Source organism: Aquarana catesbeiana, linkage group LG05 (genome assembly GCF_042186555.1).
Source record: "Aquarana catesbeiana isolate 2022-GZ linkage group LG05, ASM4218655v1, whole genome shotgun sequence".
Lineage (NCBI taxonomy): Eukaryota > Metazoa > Chordata > Amphibia > Anura > Ranidae > Aquarana > Aquarana catesbeiana.
In genome coordinates, this window is record NC_133328.1 from 45904471 (window position 1) to 45923177 (window position 18707).

General features: G+C 43.7%; 1 protein-coding gene across 1 annotated transcript in view; it reads left to right on the forward strand.

Annotated features, from left to right (window-relative positions):
* Positions 1-18707, forward strand: part of FAM171A1 (family with sequence similarity 171 member A1) — a 177194-nt gene that overhangs the window by 122485 nt on the left and 36002 nt on the right. The window contains exon 5 of the mRNA XM_073629669.1: positions 7100-7276. Coding sequence (XP_073485770.1) covers positions 7100-7276 — 177 coding nt within the window. The remainder of the gene's footprint in view (positions 1-7099; positions 7277-18707) is intronic.

An 18707-nucleotide genomic window follows, 5' to 3' on the forward strand; every position in this document is an offset into this window, starting at 1 on the left:
AACGAATCTGTTGCCTCTGTTTCTTCTACATATGCTGGACAGTTACCATCAGAATTTTCTCACTAGAGTGATGTTCTCATCTCAGATACAGAATGACAGAAAAGCTATCACTCCTAACATACCATCTGCCAGTGCTGCCTTGGTAACTGTCAAACAGATGTGCTCCAGCCTACTGTAGGCTTTAAATAGTACATGTGTCCATCTTTGACATCATGAGCTTCCATTAGATCTAGATAGTGCATGGTTTGTTTTGTCTTTGTTTTTTTTTTGTTTTTTATTTAAGGGAGAAGTACAGCCAAAGCTTGTTTTGCTGTACTTCTCTTTGTGGATCACAGGAGTGCAGTTCGCTCTGCACTCCTGTTACCCGTTTTCAGCAGACATCGAGCTGAAGTCTGCTATCTGCTGACGTCACAGACCCGGTCCAGGCTCAGGTGAGATCGCGACAGTGGAGTCAGGATCCACCCACATGCCTGGACCGGCGCCCGGCTCAGCCTCTCAGCGAGCCACTAAGCTGGCTCCCGTTCCCACCCCCTCCACAGCCCAGCGCTTCAGTTAGCGCGGGTTGGCAGAGCAGAGAGCCAGTGACTGACCAGTCAACAGCTCTCTGCTCCGGGAGCTGCGAGAACCGAGCGACCTGCGGTGTTAGATCACTCAGTTCTCAGTCTTTGATCCGCTGGGGGACAGATGCGGCATCAATAGGTATGATTCTGGAAAAAAACTTAACCCCATACTTTTAACCAAGCTGAACTCCAGGTATGATTTTAGTTGTACTCTTACGTTGGTTTAGCATGGACTAAAAATAAGTATGCATATCTCATACCCAAGGGGCCCTGTGGAGGTTGACGATCACTGTAGTAGTCAGTGCTACTACAGTGAGCAATGCAATCTTCCAGGTCGTGAACTGAGCCACTGCACACTGACTGCAGGAGGTCACTTGCTTAACACTGTCGCCATTTACAGAAGCTTTGTATTTTTTTCAATGAATACAAGATGTTTTCTGATTTTACGAGGTGAAGAGGATACGCAGTGACATCGTGATTTTTTTTATCTCGCCCAATCAGAGGACGCTTTGTGTTCACTGAAAAATACACAAGGTGTTCTGTTAATGGTGGCAGTACCAAGTGTGCAGTGGGGCAGCCGCTCGGCACAAGACCTTGAAGATCGCAGCGATCGCTGTAGTAGCTCTGACTACTAGATTGATTGTCAGCCTCGCCAGCGACCCCCTCAGGTGTGAGATAAGCATACTTGGAGTGGTCTAACTTCAGACCAATGTAAGTAATTAAGATCATACCTGGAGATCAGCTTTTTTCCCAAAGGTGGCTAACGAATAAGGCAGGCCATAGACGGTGCGAATTTCTTTCCTGCAACCACGGGGTTACAGTAAAGAAATTTGCATGATTCCCCTATCAACACAGACAGTGTTGACGGGGGAATCCCTCCTGCGGAGCAATTTTCTTTTTCCAGCGGCAGGGTGGGAGTGGGTGGGGAAAGCCGTCCCAGCTGGGAGAAGACAGTGATTATCGCTAACGGCTATAGCAGCTGCTTGCGATAATCACAAGCAAATTAGGCAGGCTGGTTGTACCCAAGTTGATCGATCAACTTGGTACATTCAGCCTGCCCATTAATGGTTTGAATTGCAGCCGGTTCAGTAGGGTTCGAACTGTGTATGGCCGGTTTTAGACTTACAACCAGAGTCTATCTGGTCACCATGAGGCTACCCCTACCTGACTCCTTCCCCAACCTGTTGCCACAAGATGTGAGGGGTGGCCACACTAACCAGCAAGGGAAGGGGGAAAACTTTACATTGACCTTGTAAGATCTGAGTGCAGTTTTCAGTTTCAGCACGCTGTCAAGAGACAGCTTGGGTAGCAGCCACTGCCCTTGAGACATCAATAGGCTAAAATTTGAATTGAACTTGACCTGACCTAAAAAAAAAATAAAAATAGCCCCTGTGTTGCCACTGGATCTCTGTTTTTAAGCTGTACATAAAGCCTCAACTACACTCTGCCAACTTTTACACTCTAGCCCACCTAGTACTACGTCTTTTATCATTCACCTTTCTTTTGACAGTTGAATGGTATTGGGTGGCTCTGTCAGATGAGGTGAGGATCATTCTGATAATCTAATAGAAGTACTGGAAGGCACCACAAGTTGACTACTCTTCAGCACCGAAAAAAGTGTTAATTTGTTTCGCCTACCCTCCTAATCCAACAATACATTACTATCCTTCATATATTCTTCTTCCATACAGTGATAAGCAGTTCATATATGATAAACCACCCTTCGTGCCAACCCTTTTCTGTCATGCAGGTGACTCCCACCACCGTTCACAAATTCGCTCTCATCCAAGTGTGACCTGTCAATCCCAGGTCAAACCACACTTCCCCCACACTAGGGTGCAAAACCAAGCTCACCTCCATACCTACTTGCTACCTTTGATCCTCTGATATCATAAGCTCTTCCACATTCCAGGCGTATGGCCCTTTAAATCCACAAGGTTGGCTCACGCAACACAGGATACCCTCATCATGTAGTATGTTAAAATACAGCTTTTATTGTAAAGTAATGCACTTGCATGAAAAGACAAAGATTGTATTTGTATTGTATTTGCCTGTATTATGGACAGCGGGGCCCCAGCTCCTGCGTCACCTCTAGTTTTGGCAGAACGTCACTCGACTCCGCCCAAGGCGTGTCGTCATGGTCATGTGACTACTTCAGGTTTTTTCATACTCTTCGGCACTGATGTTAAAGTGGTTTTAAAGGCAGAATGTTTTTTACCTTAATGTATTCTATGCAGGTAAAAAAAACCTTCTGCAAGCAGCTGCCCATCACCTCCGCCCCTCCTAAATACTTACCTGACACCGATCTCCATCCAGCAAAGTGCACAAGAGCAGAGTGGCTCCCTCGGTTCTCTTTCCTCATTGGCTCAGAAACATCAGCCGTTGGCTCCCGCTGCTGTCAACCACAGCCAGTGAGGTGGGAGCAGGGGATGGGGCCAAGTCACGCTCTGTGTGTCTTATGGATACACAGAGCTGGCTGGGGAGCGAGCATGCACAAGTACCCTCATAGCAAGCGGCTTGCTATAGAGGAGCTTGGCGGGGGAGGAGTCAGGAGCGCCGACGGGGCACCCAAGAAGAGGAGGATCAGGACTGCTCTGTACAAAGCCAATTCACGTAGCAGGTAAATATGATATGTTTGTTATTTTAAAAAATAAAAAGTTTGCCTTTAGAATTACTTTAAGCCCATTTTAGACCAGGTTAGGTTCCCTTTGAAATTAAATTTTAGCTGTGAGGGCCAGTTGTGTGGTGTGATTCTGGCTTTAAAGCGTACTTATCCTTTAAATTGACCCCTCCCGCATCTTCATGTTTTCCCCAGTTTGTACAGGGGCAGTACAGGCAACAATGTGAAGGGAAGGGAGCTACTTGTAGGTGGCAGAGGCCGCTCTAGCCTTAGGCAGCAATAACTTTGTAAACAGCCATAGTTGAACTAATTTCCAAGTATGAAGTCTTTTAATCCAGATGTCAAGAAATGTGGTATTTTGCTACGCTAGCGTTTTTAAGAGGAAAGACTAAAATGTGGAAATTGTTACTTGGACAGCAGCAAGTCATACTTAGCTGCCAGTATGTGTAAGCCAGACTCGTAATAACAAGGGTACGCTTAGTAGTTATAAGAGCTCAGTTAGAAATCTGGCACTCCCCATTCTGCTGCTGAATGGGGTTTTGGCAAGATGTCCAAGTCAGATGTCATACTTGGTGCATGCTAACACGCTACAGGTGTGCCCAGGCCCTCACTTCTTCTCTGCTTAATCTGGAGTTTATTGCTGGAGTTTAATGCTGATCAAAATATCTCTTTACCTAACTGTGATTTGTAAATTCGAGAAACAGAAATCTTGCTTTGTGGAATGTCAGTACAAAAAGCTGCATTTTGATGTAGCAGTTGAATGATAAATAGTATCTTTGTATCATTGGATACAGTAGACACCTCTTGGTGATCAATCCCTGGAAACATGCTGAAATTTGTTGAGCTGGATCTTACAGTTGATGGTCATTTTCCCAAGATCAGTAGAGAGCTGGCCATAGTCCTCATTCCCCCAGGATCAGTAGAGAGCGGACCATAGTCCTCATTCCCCAGGATCAGTAGAGAGCTGACCATAGTCTTCATTCCCCCAGGATCAGTAGAGAGCTGGCCATAGTCCTCATTCCCCCAGGATCAGTAGAGCGCGGACCATAGTCCTCATTCCCCCAGGATCAGTAGAGAGCGGACCATAGTCCTCAGTCCTCATTCCCCCAGGATCAGTAGAGAGCAGACCATGGTCATCATTCCCCCAGGATCAGTAGAGAGCGGACCATGGTCCTCATTCCCCCAGGATCAGTGGAGAGCGGACCATGGTCCTCATTCCCCCAGGATCAGTAGAGAGCGGACCATGGTCCTCATTCCCCCAGGATCAGTAGAGAGCGGACCATGGTCCTCATTCCCCCAGGATCAGTAGAGCGCGGACCATGGTCCTCATTCCCCCAGGATCAGTAGAGAGCGGACCATGGTCCTCATTCCCCCAGGATCAGTAGAGAGCGGACCATGGTCCTCATTCCCCCAGGATCAGTAGAGAGCGGACCATGGTCCTCATTCCCCCAGGATCAGTAGAGAGCGGACCATGGTCCTCATTCCCCCAGGATCAGTAGAGAGCGGACCATGGTCCTCATTCCCCCAGGATCAGTAGAGAGCGGACCATGGTCCTCATTCCCCCAGGATCAGTAGAGAGCTGGCCATAGTCCTCATTCCCCCAGGATCAGTAGAGAGCTGGCCATAGTCCTCATTCCCCCAGGATCAGTAGAGAGCTGGTCATAGTCCTCATTCCCCCAGGATCAGTAGAGAGCTGACCATAGTCCTCATTCCCCCAGGATCAGTAGAGAGCTGGCCATAGTCCTCATTCCCCCAGGATCAGTAGAGAGCGGACCATAGTCCTCATTCCCCCAGGATCAGTAGAGAGCTGGCCATAGTCCTCATTCCCCCAGGATCAGTGGAGAGCTGGCCATAGTCCTCATTCCCCCAGGATCAGTAGAGAGCTGGCCATAGTCCTCATTCCCCCAGGATCAGTAGAGAGCTGGCCATAGTCCTCATTCCCCCAGGATCAGTAGAGAGCTGGCCATAGTCCTCATTCCCCCAGGATCAGTAGAGAGCTGGCCATAGTCATCATTCCCCCAGGATCAGTAGAGAGCTGGCCATAGTCCTCATTCCCCCAGGATCAGTAGAGAGCTGGCCATAGTCATCATTCCCCCAGGATCAGTAGAGAGCTGGCCATAGTCATCATTCCCCCAGGATCAGTAGAGAGCTGGCCATAGTCATCATTCCCCCAGGATCAGTAGAGAGCTGGCCATAGTCATCATTCCCCCAGGATCAGTAGAGAGCTGGCCATAGTCATCATTCCCCCAGGATCAGTAGAGAGCTGACCATAGTCATCATTCCCCCAGGATCAGTAGAGAGCTGACCATAGTCATCATTCCCCCAGGATCAGTAGAGAGCTGACCATAGTCCTCATTCCCCCAGGATCAGTAGAGAGCTGACCATAGTCCTCATTCCCCCAGGATCAGTAGAGAGCTGACCATAGTCCTCATTCCCCCAGGATCAGTAGAGAGCTGACCATAGTCCTCATTCCCCCAGGATCAGTAGAGAGCTGACCATAGTCCTCATTCCCCCAGGATCAGTAGAGAGCTGACCATAGTCCTCATTCCCCCAGGATCAGTAGAGAGCTGACCATAGTCCTCATTCCCCCAGGATCAGTAGAGAGCTGACCATAGTCATCATTCCCCCAGGATCAGTAGAGAGCAGCCCCTTGCAGGATTACTGTAGCAAGACAGAAAATTCAGAGGAGGCATCCATGATAAATGAGCAACTTTTTACTGCAGGATAGTCATAACTGTGACTACTCTAATGAAAAACCAAGTTAAGTTACCTCTGCACTCAAATTTAAATAGTTTAATTGGCATCCGTAATAAAAACATGCAACTGCAAGTGCCTGCTTGCAATTTCAGATGTTCTGTTAGGTCATGGAGCCCCAAAATCAGATGTGATTTATTATGCAAGTCACCAGTTTTAGAAATGAAAGCCAAGAACTAACCTGCCCCATCTAATAACTCCGTACAGGTCACTTGTTAAATAGAAGGACCAATAATGAGTTGTGAGAATTTCCATACTGTACAATTAAAAAATGATGTTGAAGCTTTATAGTCTACATTGGTCCCTCAACTGAAAAAGTGGACCGATTTAACTGCAATTAAGCTTCAGGGGGCCACATTGTGTCTATTGAAGCCTTACAGAATTCCATAAAAAAGAGCATAGTACTTCAGTATCTAACAACATTATAGTAACAATTACCACTTGCACCTTTTATCCCAGAGAACTGGGAAACTACGTAAGGATTTGTTGCCCTTTTTGACCTGACGTATAGCTGGGACCTTGTTCAATTGAAATTCCTAAAGTTGATCTGAAAGAAAAAAAGTAAAGATTTGCTGTGTTATAAGAAACTTTTAAAAGTGTAATTTGGGCCTAAGCAGTACCCTGAAAAATGTATCTTTAGTCTTGAATGCCTCCTGAAAAATAGCAGTGCACTTCCTGGTATGTGAGGGTGCCTAGGCACACCTATGCCTACAGCCTTATATCTGTATATCTGCAGTGTGAAATCTAAGGCACTGCTGCCTCTGACTGCTAGCCCCAGGAGATTTGGAGTGATATTTGTTGATCTCACTATTGTTTTTCTTGCTGGAGCCTGTGACATGAGAAAGCGAGGACCTGCCCCCACCGAGATGGCCACCTCCATACACAGCCACAGTGCAGAACAAGCCATGGTAAATCATCAATGGGGGAAAGATCAGTCGCAGAGAGACCACAGGCAATATTGGAGACTAGTCCTTTGCCTTCTGCTTGCCTTTTCTTTGGGCACAGCTTCAGTTCCTTTTTAAACCACAAGGGCCAATTAATAGACACAGGGCCATACCATGCCCAATAAATACCAGTTTAACATGTGCCTGATCTGGTATCAGCAAAGGGCTCTGCTACAGAGTTGTTTTGTTTTAATTTTATTCTGGATCTTTTTGGTTCACAGGGAACAGCAGCAAGTTTGATCTCATCCCAGTCACAGCCATCAGCATCCATTTACTCAGCAGCAATAAGACAGACGTGTTGGTACAAGGCCCGATCTATGTAACTGTGCCCCTGCCAGCTGACAGCACCCTGAAGCACAATGCGCACGTGCCTGCCTGGCGGTTTGACCAAAATCACGGTAAGAACTTGTATTGTAAACTGGACACATGCTGGTAATATTGTGTGTGATGGTAGGGGGATTGCAACTGTCAGTTTAGTGCAGCTTTCAAGTGCATGTTAATGACTGGCTGTAAACTTTTTATATGCCATCTGATTAAAGAAATAACTTTACATCCGTTACCATTTGTTGCCCAGCCTCAGAAGTCTGGTTCTATTAGTAAGGGCTCAGCAGTGTGGGAAGGCAGGTATTGTAGCTGGGTAAGTGTACATGCTTGGGGGGAGCCAAGGCTGTTGTTAGAAACCACTGGGCCCCATACAGCCTCCCAGACAAGGGCCCCCATGGAACGTATCAAATTTTCGCTTAAATGCTACAGCCGCACTGCTATGCAAAGCACGTTGTTGTGGTGCGGGGTTAAAGCAGGCAGTAGGCAATATGGTTCTTCACTGCCTGTCAAATACTCTCTGAAGCACATGTAAACAAGCCTTTAATTTTTTTGTATTTTCTATTTTATAGATTTTTAATTTTTCTTTCCTTTTTTTTATTTATTTTTTTAAATTGTAGTATTTATTTATGTATTACACTTTTTTAAGTGCCCTGTTGGGGAGGCTTTGGTAAACTATCAGGGGTCTAAACAGCCCCTGATGTCTTATATTTGAGACAGAGAAAGGGACTGAGGATATAGATTCATCAGCACCTTTCTCCACTCTGCGGCTTCCTATTCGTTCACAAACTAAAGCATAGTAAACACAGTTTACTATGCTTTAGTGATGAATGGACACAGGAGGGATTAGTACCAGTATGAAATATTTACCAGCTCTTCCTAAACCCGATCCTTCTGAGTTCCCGCAGCAAGGGAATAGAGGAAAGACGGCAGTACTGCTGTGGAAGCAGGCACCACACAGGGGGGACCAGAGAGCAGGTGGAAGGGGGTGCAGATACAAGAACCGATCCCCCTGCAGCATACCCTGAGGGAGAAAGCTGACAGCGCTGCAGAGGGATCCACAAGAGTCACAAGGCAGTACAGCCTTTGAACTGATGGGGTCTTGGCCCAATACAGGAGGGCCAGCTGTACTGCCCCATCAGCGGCTCTGGGGAGAGCGATGTGCAGAAACTGCTGCTTTTCCCTTAATTGTGTCTCTTTAAAGCTATCGGTTACCTGCCCCCAAACGTAAAAAGCACAGGTGCATGCACCTCTGCATGCTGATATATAAGCCCAAGTTTGTCATATGTCAAAGTTATTTGTGTGGATGTACACTATATTTTCTCTGGGTTTCCGAGGCACTGGTAATGTAGCCAGTGCCCCCCCACTGCTCCCTGGGAAGGCTGCGTCACCAATGCCTTCCAATGAGCTCTCATGTGTAAAGTGTGAGATCTTTTGAGATTTCCCAAACTTTACGAGATCTTGGGGAAACAGACTTTTGACATGGCAATATAAACAATAACAAACCGCTCCAGATCTCGTAAAGCATGAGCTCTAACACTGACGTCATTGGTGGGCCACCACAAAGAACAAGGGAGAAGAATCCGGCCACCAATGACAGTTTTAACTGTGGTGCGATTTTCTGAGATAGAGGTGTAAAGACCTGTGGGCATTAGGAAAAAAACAGACATTTATTACATACTTCAGCCCTGGAAAGGATTTGCCCCCTGACTAGGCCATTTTTTGCGATATGGCACTGCATCGCTTTAACTAACAATTGCGCGGTCGTGTGACGCTGTACCCAAACAAAATTTACCTCAGTTTTTACCCACAAAGAGCTTTCTTTTGGTGGTATTTGATCACCTCTGCGGTTTTTATTTTTTTTCACTATAAACAAAAAAGACCAACAATTTTTTTTAAATTTCTACTATAATACATACTTATCGAAAAAAAATGTATTAATCAGTTTAGGCCAATATAAATTCTTCTACATATTTTTGGTAAAAAAAATTGCAATAGACGTATATTGATTGGTTTGCGCAAAAGTTGGTGTGTCTATAAACTACGCATAGGTTTAGGGACTTTTTAAATTTTTTTTTATTGTTTTTACTGGTAATGTCAGCGATCTGTGATTTTTAGCGGGACTGCGACATATCGACGGACAAATATGACCCAAAAGGACACTTTTTGGGAGCCAGTGACATATTACATTGATGATCAATGCTATAAAAATACACTGATCAATGTAAAAATGACACTGGCAGGGAAGGGGTTAACACTAGGGGCGATTAAGGGGTTAAGTGTGTTCCCTGGGTGTGTTCTAACTGTAGGGGGGATGGGCTCACTGGAACATGACAGAAATCACTGCTCCCGATCACTGGGAACAGTAAATATCTGTCATGTCATGTCATCTGGCAGAACGGGGAATCGCCTTGTTTATATAGGCAGTTCCCTGTTCTGCCTCCCCTCACCGCGATCGCGGGTCGCTGGCTATCCTTGCACGGACCGACATACAAGTATGTCAATTCATGCAGGAGAGCCAACCTGCCACAGTATATCTGCGTGAGCTGGTCAGCTAGTGGTTAAGCAACATTATGGGGGTTATTTACTAAAACTGGAGAGTGCAAAATCTGATGCAGCTCTACATAGAAACCAATCAGCTTCCATGTTTTATTGTCAAGTTAGAAGCTGATTGACTACCATGCACAGCTGCACCAGATTCTGAGTGCACCAGTTTTAGAAAATCTCCCTCTGTGTTTTCCTATAGATTCTTCTTATGTTGGTGGTTTATTAAAGGAGAAGGTCCTGGTCCTGCCAGCAGCCCTTTTTTAACTGGGTATTAATGCCAGGTGGTGGGGTGGACTTCGCAATCACAGGATCACTGGGATTGACAGTCACAGTGGTCACATGATCGGGGCCCGGGAGCTGTCTGGGACACCTTTGGTCACTGTGCTGGGAGCACGCAATGAGCCACCATGCACAGATATAAGCGTGTGAGTATTAAAGCATTGCGTGGTTAGCAAGAGGTTAAAGCAGTTCTAACGTCTAGGTGTTTTTAACCTCCTTGCTTTCCTTTTCATTAAGGTAAAAAAACAACTCATTACTTGTTCCCCCCGGATACCTCTCATGATCCAGTGCTGCCCCCACCAGCAGCCCTGCTCTACTCTTTCTAGATTTTCAGGTTACACTGAGAGCAGCGGGAGCCATAAGCTCCCGCTGCTGTCAGCCAAATCCTGTGAGGTGGGGCCGAGCCGCTCTGTGTGTGTGTTCATGGACACACACAGCCTGGCTTGGAAGCGTGCCCGCATGGGTTGCCCGATAGCACACAGCTTGCAATGGGATCACTCGAAAGAGAGGAGGAGCAGAGAGAACCTGCGTGGGGAAACCAAAGAAAAGTTAAGGGGCCGCTTTGTGCAATATCATTGTGCAAAGCAGGTAAGTATATTGTGTTTTTATGTTAATAAAAAAAAATGTCTTTAATATCCCTTTAAGGCTATAATAAGGTTGGTGGATGATCTAATCTACTGTTGCCTCTCAATGCTGAATACAAACATTGCAATCACATGATTTGTATCACATCAAGCTGTACAATACTGGTTTCATCAGGAAACATTCAGTTCACGTCCCTTTTGGTTCAGATTAATCATTGAACGTAGTTGTTGATTAATAATAATCAGGCGGCGATTGTTTTTCTCCATTAGGGGAAGCATGTTTCTCTGTAGTTGTCGTTATTGTTTCATGTTGGATAAGTACGGATGGTGATAGAGCCGGGTTTGTCGTGTTTATAAAATATTTCCTTTTGTTTTCCATCTCTTTTTATTTATTTTTTTTTTTTTTATATAACCGTTAAACCTTTATTTACAGTGAACTGCCCTTCCTGGAAATTGTCCACATTTCTCAAGTGTTTTCTTTTTTAACATTTAAGTTGCCCACTTAACCCCTCCATGACCAAGGTTTTTTGTACCAGGGATGTCCTGGTTTTAGCATGTTTTTTTTTTCCCCTTTGCAGTGGGGCTGTGCCCACATGGCCTGGGTGAACTGCCCATTTTCGTCTAGGGGTGAGGAGTGTGCAGATGTCATAAAAACTAAAAATAAAAACCTTATTTTGCTCAACCATCCCCTTTGGCAAGAAATTAGAGAGAGAGAGAGAGAGAGAGAGAGATTTAGATCTCATTTCACTGGGTCCATTACAATCATTCAAATGGTTATCATCAAAAAGTATTGCATCATTCACAATGGTACCACATAAGACACACTACATTTTATGTTACAAACCTTAGAAGCCAAAAGGCTCAAGTATTTGACCCCACAAAATGCAAGAAAAATAGTGAAAAATATGATGTGGTTCCCCCTCTTTTAACCAAGTCCAAGTGAAATAGGAATAGGGGACGAGGGAAGGGGTATATATACTCCATAAATTGGCTTGTCAGGGATTTGTTCCAAGGGCTACTCTTGTGGATGACCACAAATTATGATAGATGGTATACATGTGCGGTGTATACTTCATACGAGGTCAACACCCCAGATAGTCACGGCTGTGCTGTAAAGGAAGAAATTTCAACTGTATGTTTGAAGACAGACAAAACATCTATGGTGTCCCAAATGAAGAAAAAGAAAGTTGCAGTGGTCCAGAGGAGGTACCCTTCCTGGCTTGTAGGTCTAATTATAAAGATCCAACATGGAACCTATAGACAGGCCACTATTGCCACATGCCATCAGGTGGATCTAGTACAGTGCGAGGGAGGTCCTCCGGGCAACAGCTATTGGGGAATACACTCTTATACACAACACCAAGTGGATCTTTTTAATTAGACCTACAAGCCTGGAAGTGTACCTCCTCTGGACCACTGCAATTTTATTTTTCTTCATTTGGGCCACCATAGATGTTATGTCTTCGAACATACAGTTACATTAATTAGAAAAAATTTCTTCCTTTGCAGCACAGCCATGACTATCTGGGGTGTTGAACCCCGTATGAAGTTTACTTCTTCGTTTTTGTGATAAATTTCTTTACCGATGGCTCACATCCCCCTTTTGTCTTTTTTTTTTTTTTTTTTTTTTTTTTTTACATTTTAGGCTGCATGTCTGTATTTAGAGAAACGCACACATATTTTGTATCGATTAATATATGGGAGATAGTATCTTGAGGATCTAAATACTACTTAGTGTAATAACTTGAGAGCGGAGATGTACTTACCTGATCCTCCCAGCACAAAACTGGTCCCTGCGGCTTCTGACCCCAACCCCCCTTTTGGTCTAGCAGTCTTGTTCGGTGGACGGTTCCTGATGTCATCACACCTATAGACCGGCTCTGGATGTGAAGATGTCAGGAACAGTCCACGGCTGGATCATGGTGGAGTGTTTGCCACTGGAGCGGAGGATCGGGTGAGTATACAGCTTTCTGCTCGCTTTGACAAAACAAACAGTTAACCCATGGGCACAGCCCCATTGCAGTGGAAAAAAAAAAATGTCTGGAGTTCAGCTTTCATGCATCAGGGTTACATCATCCCGACACAGGCAATAAAGATGGTTGAAGATCCTGAACCTGGAAGAAGACCAGCTGGATTTGTTGACGCTGGCAAAAGAACTTTGCATTGCAGGAGGAGGGGAGGGTATAATTCGGCTTTAAGTGATTTACACAGTACACACAGAGGCAGCCAGGTGAAAGAAATATTTTCCATAGTGCTTCCTATTAGTGTTGTTCTACAATGCGTTAAACTGCTGCACTATACAAAGTAGAGATTTCAACACACACCCCCCAGTAGCCATCAATGTTTGGAACGTGGTGTCCTGTCCTAAGCTGGGTATTCTGCTATGTGAAGAGTTCTCAGCTGCAGTTACCTGTATACATTTTTGTATATTGTAGGTCTGAGAGGTGCCTTAGGATATGTTCCTTTGCTGAAGCCTTGGAGTTTGTTTCCCAAACAGTCTCTTAACAGAAAACTCTCCAGTTCCGAAATTGATATGCAAAGAGGTCAGGTTTTCCAGAGTGTTTCTGTTTTTTTTGTTGAAGTGACCCTTGGCTAATACCAGCTTTGGATGCTAGCCACCTCCTGCTGCTATGGAGCCTCACAAGTGTCTCTGTCTTGGAGGAAATGAAGATTAGGCGGCTGCTTTTTTACTAATCAGATGGGGAAATGTGTTTTGCTGACCAGAGATGAGTGTTCAACATGGAACGTTTTTTTGTTGATCAGCAAATAGTTTGTTTTTTTACATTTGATGTGCGAGGACCTTTAACCACTTGAGCTCCGGAAGGTTTTACTCCCTTCATGACCAGGTTATTTCATTTTTTTGCTGTTCAGCTCTGTGCTACTTAACTGGCGATTGCGCGGTCATGCCACACTGTGCCCAGAAAACATTTATATTATTTTTTTCACACAAATAGAGCTTTCGATGGTATTTAATCATCACTGGGTTTTTATTTTTTGCAATATAAACAAACATATTTTTTACTTTCTGCTACAAAACCTATAAAAAAAAAAAACTTTAAAGAAATCAAATTTCTTCATTAATTTTGACCAAAATCTATTGTGCAACATGTCTTTGATTAAAAAAAAAAAAATGCCAATAAGGGTATTGGTTTGCATGAGAGTTGGCATGCCTACAAATGATGGCGTGTTGATACTGGAATTATTATTTTATACTACAAATAGCAGTGATTAGTGACTTCTAATGGGGCTGCAATAGTGCAGCAGGCAATCTAAAACTGACGCTGGGGGGAACTGACTAAATGCCATTGACATCACCAGTGACACTGATACAGTGATCAGTACTAATACTATACACTGTCACTGTACTAATGACACTGGCTGGGAAAGGTTAACATCTAGGGCGATCAAAGGGTTTAAATGTGTGCTACTTTTTACTACAGATCTTTGTTTATTATCCCAAGAGGTTGATCCCTGTGTACAGAGCTCTGTGCAGTGATTGGACACAGCCGATCAGCATGTCTTGGCTGTGAATCATTGGCCGGGACTTGCTGATAGGCTCCTGCTGTGTACAATCGCACTGGGTGCCCGCAGGGGGGGGGCACACCCTAAACCTGGTAGCATGCAGCGATGTACAGGTATGTCGTTTTGCCTATGTGGGCCATCCGTCTGGGCAGGCAGTCCGTAAGTGGTTAAAGACCAACTCAAGCCAGAACTTTTTATTGTAGCAGTGTATCCTAAACCAAGAGCAAAAATGTATTATATTGCAGCTTACAAGTTCTTAGATGTGGTGATTGCATTAGTTTTCCTTTTTCAAGCTTTTTTTTTTTTCTATTTATTTTCACCTTGTTTTCCTGCCAGTAATATGCTTCCCATCCTAGGGTGACAACACATCACTACTACTGTATCTGTGGAAGAGTGATTGGCCACAAATTGCTCATCAGAGGGGACCACAAATATAAACAAGCCCCAGGATAGAAGATGTGTTAGGAGGGTAGGCGGTGATATAACAAAACATTTTCAATTGTGTATTTAAGCCTAGTACACACGGTCATTTATTTGAAAAAAAAAAAACCTGACAGCTCAGGTCGGAGCCTCTGTACTAACAATCCAATGTTAGTGCAGTGGTCTGCCCCCCGCAAGAACACTCCGAGTCAGCGCTTTCAGCCATTGGCTGAGAGCGCTGATTGGGAGGCGGTCAGCTGCTGGTTTTTAGCGTGCTCATCCAACAGAAGCCGGCTGTTTGGCTGGCTTTTGTCAGACTAGCTACTATACACATGGGCCGAATGTCAGCCGGTTTCTATTGAACCGGCTGATGTCGCTCAGCATTCGGTCCGTATGTGCTAGGCTTTAGGGTTTATATACACTTTCGAGAATGATAGGAGTTCATTGTTAGGCTCCATGCACACTGGCTTAAAAAACTCTTCTACAGGAGTTTAGTGTTCTGCCTGTAGAAACAGCTCAATGTTATCCTATGTGTCCATATACATTAGGACAATTGGGGGCATATTTTGAGCTCAGCGTTTAGAGGCAGGAAAAAAAGCCTCTCTGGTTTGCGTTTCTGATTGGAGCTTACTGGCAGAAAAAACGTAAAACTTTTCTAAACTTTGTACAAAAAAAAACGCTCTGTGAACATTTTTTTTTTCTGTCGAGGGAATTAATTTTTTTAAGCCCAGTGTGCATGGAGCCCCAGGGTTTACATACATTATAGAGCATATTTAAACACCAGAACAAAAATGTAATACATTTTTGCGTACCAGCCCTTAGATGTGGTATTTTCATCTGGTAATTCTTCCAGTCCCATACTTCTTGTCCTCGAATGACAATGCTTGCTCTGTATCAGGATAGCAGAAACAGGATAAGAGTGAAACCCCAGCCTTTTCCTATTCTTCATAGCCGGTGTGGTTCTGTAGTCCTTAGAGGTAGTTGAGAACAATGTAATTGGTAACAGTGGGCAGACAGTACAGAAGAAATGAAAAGGTAAGCGAACACCCTACACAAGAGTATATATTGATAGAAATTCTAAACGGTCACCTTAATGGCTTTTCTTCTGCTACCACCTTTTTGCTGTAGTAACCCAAAAGAGTGATAAACTCGGACTGTATTTAGGCAGGACAGAAAGAAAGAAGCCTTTATTTTCTCAGGCTTACACGGTGGGTATGCTGCTCTCTACACTAAGCTATAGATCAGTGCTTACTGCAGACAGCTGAATTCAAACAAAGCAAAGTTTAGGTCTAGGTCTGTGGTTTATATTGCTTTTCTAAAAGAGGAAGTTGGAACCCCCTTAAAAAAGCAGACTTTGCATGTTATCTGCAAGGCCTGCTTTAACCTCACCCCACTTTTTTCCAGCATTGCGCAATTGCTTTCCTTGCATGAAAGAGGAGACCAATCGGGGGTTATTTCTGTCACTCTAGGAGCTAAATCTTCCATCAGACCAAACAGGCACACCCTCAGGGAAGGGGAGATAGCAATGCTGGTCACTAAATGAACCGTAGAGAGCACTTGCAACCAATATAAACTTATGGCAGGGCAGTACCAATATATATGGATGAAGTCCCTCTTAGGGTTGCCACACTGCCAAATTGCCGGAGAATGGATAGGCCCCATTTTATGTAGACGGTAGGGGGTAAGATAGGCCCTGTGTACCACCTTGAACTGAATGAGATGGTCTTGTAGGGAGGCTAGAATTTGGAACGGTAAAACCCATATATCCATCGGAATCCAACTCGGGAGCATCAGAGGATCAGTGTTGGAGAAGCACCAATAACTCTGGCGAGGATACCCTGAGAAGGTGTGTGTGTATAGGGCAGAGGTAGGTTTCTCCAAACATTCATCATCTAAGATTCTCTCTAGGTCCGAAGACCCCATCTGAGCTTCCCCTGAAGGGAATTGGCTCCTGAAAGCATGAGTCAACTATAAGTACAGTAAAACCTTGGTTTGAGAGTAACATGGTTTGAGAACAATTTGCAAGACGAGCAAAATTTAAAAAAAATTTTTGACTTGATATACAAGTAGCGTCATGTCACAACTGAGTGTAAAAGAGAAGAGATGCGCCTCGAAGTGTAGCAATATGGTTACATTTTTAGGGAAGGTACAACATTTAGCAACTCACATGGTTGACGATTAGAAGAGGAACATCTAAATATGCAGGCATCTGGGGTAAAGCTGTCCAGATAAACCATCCTCCTCACCGTCATTGACCTCCTCCTTTCCACGAGCGGTTGAAGCCACGCTTTCAGATCGTTCTACTGCAGGGTAGTCTTTCCGGTCACGATTGCAGACTGACAGCGGTGAGAGCCGTCGGTGAGGAGGACGGTCTATGTGGACAGCTTTACCCCAGATGCCTGCATACTTAGAGGTTTTAATCATCAACCATGTGAGTTGCTAAATGTTTTACCTTCATTTAAATGTAACCATATTGCTACACTTAGAGGCGCCTCTCTTCTCTTTTATACTCTGTAGGTCCTGATAGATTTTGCATCTTATCCCCTTGTGGAGGTCTCCATTTGTGGATGGACATTTTATGGTTACAACATTATGGTTATCACATTGCTATAATCTTTTTATATAGACTATAAACTGAAGGACCTATGAATAAATGGTTGTAGAACAAATCCTTTGAGTCTCCATTCTTTGTTATGGGGAAATTCACTTTGATATACAACTGCTTTGGATTACAAGCATGTTTCTGGAACGAATTATGCTCACAATCCAAGGTTTTACTGTACTGAAAAAGAGGTGAGGGGGGAACATTGTGGTTAGAAACAAAGTAATCAAAGGGTTGGATGGGAAGGTCGAAAGTGACATCCTTCACTGAATTAACATTAAATTTGGTCCAGGCTAGGAAGTCTAAAAATATAAGGTAGTGTGGGGTTATTCCATAACGGGGCATTTGGGCTAACTGCGTTTTTCGTAAGTAGCGCTCATGGTTTATCCATAAAACTTTACATTTAATACAATTACATGAGGAATTACTTTTCTGAGAACATTGCAAACACAGTTCAGAATATCATCTGCTGACTGCAAATACCTTATACTTACATGTACATCTGAAAGAGTAAAGTGAGTCGTAGCTTTCTACCTGTTCATCTCACATATACAGGTGCTGAGGATAAATATGGCTTATAAGACGATCAATTTATTTCGTTATGACAGAGGTTTGCCATCTGCTTGAGTTCATGATGTGCTACAGGAATGTCCCGCAGTGATTCACTAAATAATAGGTTTACAATTTTGGGAACAAATTGATGCTGTGTTCCTAGAACAGCGTCTAAGAATCACTGGCATTTATAGACAAGTGGGACAGATGATGTGGCTTGCTGAGAATTCCTGCCTCTCCCTCCTATGTCATTGTGATCAATGCAGGTTTCCTCTAGTTGTAAAAGTATTTCCCAGATGCTGATTTTATGACCACAGAGGACAGAAGTCCACTTATCAACAGAGTGACCCTTTCCAATATGATGTTTGTTCTGGTAATTCTGCATTTTGTCTGGACACAGTGTTATATAATACAACATCACAGCAGCATGTGCAGGGAATACATTAATGAAAAACTTTGCAAATGTGCATCAAAAGACACTTTTTTTTTTTTTTGCCCCCATGTTTGACGGAATATGCAATGGTTAAACCTGTCAGTTTACTTTCTGTTGTGTCTGCTCCATCGGGTAAGTTTCCCTTTATTTCCTGCTCTTTACACACAACAGGAAGTAGAAAAAAATCTCTCTAAAGTAAGAAAATCCCCTTCCAGTTGTCAGTGGAATACAGGGCCCCATTGAAGATTTCTCCTCTAATACTGTTCTGGTGAGAACTAAACATTTTCCTTGTCTTTCATTCCCAGTGAGGATGGTTACCAGGCCAAATTGTGAAAGTAACTTTTTCTAGACACAGCATTAAAAAAAAAAAGTCCCTCACTCTAACCATAGCATTTGTCTGCTTTTCGTTTTTTTTTTTTTTTTTTTTTTCTGCAATTTTTTTTTTATATTACTATTATTTATTATAAATCAGTTGATCCTGCATAATATAAATATATATATATATATATATATATATATATATATATATATATATATATATATATATATATATATATATATATATATAT